Source organism: Sceloporus occidentalis, unplaced genomic scaffold (genome assembly GCF_023333645.1).
Source record: "Sceloporus occidentalis isolate IW3139 unplaced genomic scaffold, rSceOcc1.0.p SCAF_174, whole genome shotgun sequence".
Taxonomy (NCBI): domain Eukaryota; kingdom Metazoa; phylum Chordata; class Lepidosauria; order Squamata; family Phrynosomatidae; genus Sceloporus; species Sceloporus occidentalis.
Window position 1 is genome coordinate 835,969 of NW_028317154.1, and position 6,497 is coordinate 842,465.

The 6,497-nt window shown below is 41.2% G+C and overlaps 1 protein-coding gene across 1 annotated transcript; it reads left to right on the plus strand.

Annotated features, from left to right (window-relative positions):
* Window positions 1-1,624: 1,624 nt before the first annotated feature.
* On the plus strand, window positions 1,625-6,497 carry LOC149279219 (PDZ domain-containing protein GIPC1-like). The gene is made up of 6 exons (XM_089501420.1): window positions 1,625-1,909; window positions 3,994-4,179; window positions 4,326-4,506; window positions 5,053-5,162; window positions 5,589-5,670; window positions 6,346-6,497. Exons 1-6 carry the CDS (start codon window positions 1,625-1,627, stop codon window positions 6,495-6,497), a joined length of 996 nt encoding a protein of 331 aa, XP_089357546.1.

A 6,497-nucleotide genomic window follows, 5' to 3' on the forward strand; every position in this document is an offset into this window, starting at 1 on the left:
TAAGATGTTACCTACCCGAATTTAATTTCAATGTAAAACAGTAATTCAAAAAAACAGCCTTTCTTCACTGAAGATTTCTTCCTTTTACCTTAATAAGATGGAGCCCGTGGTAGCGCTCACTTACTTCACCATCACCATGGTAACAACGAAAACAATTCCCGGTTTTTTTCTACAGCCCTTCAACGAAGCTTTATTGACAACGGTTCATTCTCTATCTGACGTTTAGCGTTCGCTTCTTCTAACCACGCCCCTTTCCTATACAGCCCTTGTTTACCATTGGTCAGCCTTAATCCCTGATGCTTACGCAGCCCCACCTCCACTGACTAATGCTGGGATAGTCACCGAAACCGGAAGTGGTACCGGGAAGACAGAGTCGGAAGCTTTTCGGGGCACACCGACGTAAGTACTCTGGAGAGAGTGTGAATTCCATAGGCTTAAACTGATGTAGGTTTATATACATATGTGTGCATAGGTTGTGTTATGCGTGCTTGTCTTGGGGTGAGAGAGAAATTAAATACATTTGGGGGGGAAAATGAGAAATTTGGCTCACTAAATGCCTCATTGCCTTAAACAGTTTCATGACATAGGAATGCAGAAGGCTTTTCATTTTGGCTTTTTTGTGCATCCCAAAATACCCCGATTCTTCTTTTTTTTTTTACACCCCCCCCATGGGCCTTTTAAAGTTCCTTACAGGTGAGCTTCCCTGTTACTGCATTGTCAACGTGTTATATAGCCCCCTTCATACAGACACATTATATAGGTGACATTTGCCAGGATCCGCCCGTAATAATGGTTTATTTAAAATTGTGATGTGTTTTTTTGTTTTTTTTTAGAAGAAGAAAAGAAAAAATAAGACTTGGAAAAAATATTATCGAAATGGTGAAATAATAGAAAGAATAACCATATATATATATATATATATATAATTTTAGAATAATTTAGCTTATTTTATTATTGTTTTATACAGCGCTGTCATGTTCTGTAGCGTTGTACAATTGATAACAATAAACCAGGAATTTAGATGTGATGTAAGGATGTTTTAATTTATTGAGGGTGCTAGATGAGCGGAAGAGCCTCCTGAAGCGAGTGGTTAGCGATGAGACCGACGACCGATCGATGTCTGAGTCTTTACACTAGGGAGAATTAGCAGACTAGACGCGACGAATGGTTCCTGCTTGCCGTCAAATTCTTTGTCTCTAATTGCTTTCACAGACGAAAAAAAAAATGCTTGTCGATCGTATAATAAGCGATTACAAAATACCATGTATCTAATAATCACTAAAGTATAGCAAAACAAATATTATATGCCAACTTGTGCTTTTTTTTTTTTCTACTAAATTCTTAATTTTGACATTTTCCATCCAAGTTAATAATTAATTTTGGTGTGCAATTTATTTAAATTTTTTTTGGGAGAGGGCAGATTTATATTAAATATATTTTTATGTAGTTCTGTAATTCGCAATTTCCACCCTGATAAATCTGTATATAATGTAGCATCAGCATATAAGCGGTTAAATAATTTCCACACGTATGTTAAAGCCGTTCATCAATCTTTTGTTCTTGTCTCTCGCTGTAGCCTGTGAAGCATACTTCGGGAAACGTCGTATTGGGGGGGGGCGCACTAATGCCGCTGGGTCTTGGTCGTAAGAAGAAGGCTTCTCCTCTGATGGAGGAGGAAGATGGCGGTGAGCGAAGTGCGTTGGGGGTATCCCAAACAGGTGGTCTTTCTGGTGGGACTCTATCACCAGTTGCACCTGGGTTGCCCCCTCCTGCCCCTGCCCTACGCCCGAGACTGGTGTTCCACGCGCAGTTGGCACATGGCAGCCCGACGGGCAGAATCGAAGGCTTCGGCAACGTGAAGGAGCTCTATAGCAAGATAGCAGAGGCGTTCAATTTGTCTGTGGGAGAGGTACGTAAGTCTGTGATGCCCATCTACATGGAAGTTTTAGTTAGTCTACCGGGTAGTGGTGGATAAAGGATGCAGCCTCCCATCAGAGGTGGTAGAGGGATAGGCATATGGCTATCCAGAGATTAAGGACTGATCAAGGTCAGAATCTATGCATCAGGGAAAAAAAATGGGCAGACTAGATGAGCCAAGTTTTATCTAATGTGAAATTCTGTGTTTCTATGTTAAATTTAGAAGATCTCGCTGATACTTTTACTGGGCTTGTCGCATTACCCATTGTACAGCGCTACGGAATTTGATGGCGCTATATAAAACAATAACAATAATATTTGCAAACAAATGTATAACTCAAACCAAAATGTATGAAGGGAGCACAGCCAAGCAGCTTTAACTCAGGATGGAACATTCTTTTATTCTTTTAATCGCTGCTCGTACTTTATAGCTAAGGTTTTATTGCCAGCATTAAAAAACATAGAATGGCGAAATAGGCACGTGCAGTAATCGGATTTCTCGTAGATGTATGGGGGACGTTATATACCTACCCAGTAACGGGGTATGTGTATGTAACAGGGTACAAGCAGCATTTTCTTTTTTTTATTTAAAAGGTTTATAAGGGTAAGTAAGAAAAAAATGTAGGGTGGGGCAGAGTCCCGGCTAACATCAGTCAGCACGTTACTTACAGCGTAGAGGCGTGATTTACCTACCGAGATCCGTATGTAAATATGGTAAGGGTTCAGTGTTTCTTCAGGTTTTACCGATCTACAATTTAAAGAGGACAGAAATTGAGCATAAAGCACAGTACTCTAAATAGAAGCGTCGACAGCCTGGTTTTAAATCTGTTTGCTCCAGTAAACCTCCTTTATGTTAAGTCCTGGACGCTGCTGTTGTTGTCAAGCATGTGATATTTGGGGGGGTTCATTAAAGCTTTAAATTCACTTTATGAAGAGTCCACCCCAGTGACTGCCTGCTGTAAGAGCTTGGCTGGCCCTGTATAATGTATAGTTACAGAGGAGTTAAATAAAGCAGTCTCCGTTTAGCGAATAAGTCCCTTTGGGTGACTTTCCCGGCTCAAACACGACACAAAGCTGAATCTTTACGGCAGTGCTAGCGAAGTCCATTCCTCTATAAACTTTCATTAGTCAGAGAGTCAGATTGGGTGACTAAGACATAGCCATTCTATTCTTTAGCACATACAGTGTTCTAGTGAGTCATGGGGTTTACTTTGTATCATTTTGTTCTGTGGATGGCATTGAAATACGTATCTCAGCAAATTTAAACAATTACTAACCATTAATTGCTCCTTGGGGGGTCATTCAGGTCGCTCTACACGGCTACTAGAAGCTAATAAATTATAATGTGTCTCCAACTGGCCAGCATTACTTGTCTGTGATTAATGTGAAGGCTTGCTCTGTATTCTTGGCAAGGACACTTACTTTTTTCTTTTTGTATTTGGAAATATTTATATGGCTATCCTAGGATCCGTGTATTAAGTATGGATTTGTTTTTGCAGATTTTAAACAGACATCAGATAAAGAATGAGAATGCAGAACATTAGACGTTACTAACACTGGCAACAAACGTTGTGTTTAACTCTCAAACGTCCAGGGTTACTCACACAACACAATGCAATTGTTATGCGGTGCACTACTTAATATCTTGTTTATAAAATGTATAGCGCTGCAGACTATGTCGGCGCTATATAAATCAACGAATAGTAAGAGATCCACAAATTGCAGGTGTAGTTCAGTGATCTCCAGAGACTCCTTTTGGTCACCTCTTACGTTACAGGGTCTTGTACGGGTATAATGGCTTGGTCAATGCTGAAAAGCCTTCTAGGCAAAGCTCTAGAATGAGAAGCCAATACCAGGGCCATACCTAACATATGGAGGAAATAAATGGCATTCAGTGCAAGAATGAAGACATGACATTTGGGAGCTAGCACAGATCCCTTTCTAGCAAATGTTCGTTTCAGTGTGTTAACCATGTTGTCCAACTTGATGCGCCCATAAACAAAAGGCCTAGAATTATGATTTGACCTACTCTTCTACTATATTTCTGTCTAAATTTTGTCTGTTTTTAACCCTCAGGTTATGTTCTGTACTCTAAACACTCACCGGCTAGACATGGACAAGCTTCTGGGAGGCCAGATAGGTCTGGAGGACTTCATCTTTGCCCACGTGCGAGGCCAGAAGAAGGAATTAGAGGTTTTTAAATCCGAGGACTCCCTGGGTCTCACAATCACTGATAACGGTGCCGGCTATGCCTTCATCAAGGTACTTACCAGCTCCGCTGTGCCTGGTGGCTTCCATATCTCGTGGCGACATTGGTTTGTGTGCTTACGAAGCCTTTCACTATTACCACTGTTTTAATCGTTGACTCCTATCCCTTGTCTTTTTTTTTTTTGTCTGTTTTTTGTTAGCGCATCAAAGAGGGCAGCATTATTCATCAGATCCAGCTAATCGGTGTTGGTGACATGATCGAATCCATCAATGGAAAGAACCTGATAGGTTGTCGTCACTTTGAGGTGGCCAGGACTCTGAAGGAGCTGCCCAAAGGAAGACCGTTCACCCTTAAACTGTGCGAGCCAAGGAAGGCCTTTGGTATATAGATAAACTCTGTGTTTACATGTCATAGAGCTCTGAAGCTGTCTCACCGTCTCAATATTTCAGATGTATCTGCTGCCTAAAAGAATATGCCCTTCTAACCCTTATAGTTGTGGGGGCCCGTAAGGAAAGCCTAGTTATCTTGGACTGGCTGTTAGTGTGCCAGACATTATTTCTTCAGCGTTTACCTGAGTTGACTCATTCTCTGGATATGTGGGTGGGTGGAGAGAAACATATAGAAGCATTTATAGAAATATTTGACAGTAAATAAGAATTATTTGGCCAATCAAGTTTTTTGTTTTTTTTCCTGTAGTAAAAACCTCAGATCCTTACAGTCTTACATTCAGGATAGCTTTATGCCGTGCATGCTTATATTCCCTCACTGTAGTAATATCTACCACTGATCCACCACACTTAGTGAAGTTAATAACATGTATACATTATCATTCATTTTCTATTTTTATTTTTTGTGGGGGGGTTTGGATCTTGTGAAAACGGCCTAACCCATATTTTTATAAACTATATAATTCTCATCTTTCCCAGACATGATTTCGCATCGATCTGGATCAGTGGGTATCCGCTCCGGCATGTCGCAGTCTGGGAGAGGAACGCTGCGCCTCAGATCTAAGGGACCCCCTACAGTGGAAGAGCTGGTGAGAAAGAGGGGTCTATGGCACACGGGGGGGGCTTCAAACATGCAAAATCACACAGTTTAGATGCCTGTCTGCTATGTTAATGCTTCACCTCAATATCTGGTGTAATTGAGGCTGGAAATGCCAAAAATGGGAGTAAGAATGCTTTGAGATAAAACCATTTGAAGGTGCGTGTATGGAAAAGTGGTGGGGACTTAGGACCTTAAGTGTCCGATTGAGGTACATCTACGTACAGGTGATACACTTAAAGAGGAGGGGGATGTGGGTGCTAAGTGTTTCTGTGATGACAGAGGCGGAAACTTCCTTGTGTACAGGTGATTTTACAAAGCAGGGCGTTGTGTGTTTGTGGTTTGCAAATACCGTGAGGACGTGGATTCTTGTCCCGTGTCTGACTTTTTCACCCATACGTTGCCTCTTTCCCTGTAGGTGTCTGTTATAGAAGAAAAAGCTATCCAGAAAGTCGATGATCTCCTTGAGAGTTATATGGGAATCCGAGACAGCGATCTGGGTGAGTCCTGCTTGTCCTTCCTTGGGATGAATTTATCTGTTGGCATCATCTTTATTGGGCTAACATAGAAAAAGATTTACTATCGCTTAAGCTTTCAGGATGTCAGAGAGGTCTCATCTTCAATCTGAAGAAGAGGCATCTGAGGTCTCAAAAGCTTTAGTGATAGTACTTTTTTTTCTTTGTTGGCCCAATAAAAGGTATTGGCTTTGACAACAATCTCCATCTTTTAGTATCCGTAAAATATAGTGTTTCCAAATAGGGTGTGGAAACAGATTGTTCAATCTAAAATTCTATTTGAAAGTCTTGAGTCGATAGAGGTAATATTTACTATGATCTAGATTTATCAAACTAGTAGGAAAAGCAGCTAGGCTCATTTGTTGCGTATAAGAGGTATTATCAGTTGTACGAAGGGGGGGACGTACTTTGACAAGGGGCGAAATTGTGATGGCTAGACGGCTGGGTCAGAGCAATGGAAGAAGGTGGCCTGGTCTGATGTTTTGGCGGCAAAAGAGGATCTACACAATATTAGGCTGCTGCTCATATGCTGGTTGCAATATGATAAAATTGCTTCTGAGACATTTATGAAAAAAACAAACTAGAAGCTGTTCTATCCTTAGAATCTAAATTTTAGATGACACTTTTAGTCTTCTAGTAACCTGATTTGTTTCCTTGCAGCTGGAACCATGGTGGAGCTTGGGATAGACAAGCTGAACCCTGATGATTTCTCTCAGGCCATAGATCGCACGCTTGGAGACTTTGCTTTTCCAGACGAGTTTGTATTTGATGTCTGGGGGGCAATTGGCGATGCCAAGGCTGGCCGATACTGA

Excerpts from the sequence above, each read along its gene's own strand:
- LOC149279219 (XM_089501420.1), top strand. The coding sequence starts at position 1,625 with ATGCCGCTGGGTCTTGGTCGTAAGAAGAAGGCTTCTCCTCTGATGGAG. Across the intron at positions 4,507-5,052 it reads CGAGCCAAGGAAGGCCTTTG|ACATGATTTCGCATCGATCT; the intron begins GTATATAGATAA and ends CATCTTTCCCAG. Across the intron at positions 5,671-6,345 it reads AATCCGAGACAGCGATCTGG|CTGGAACCATGGTGGAGCTT; the intron begins GTGAGTCCTGCT and ends GTTTCCTTGCAG.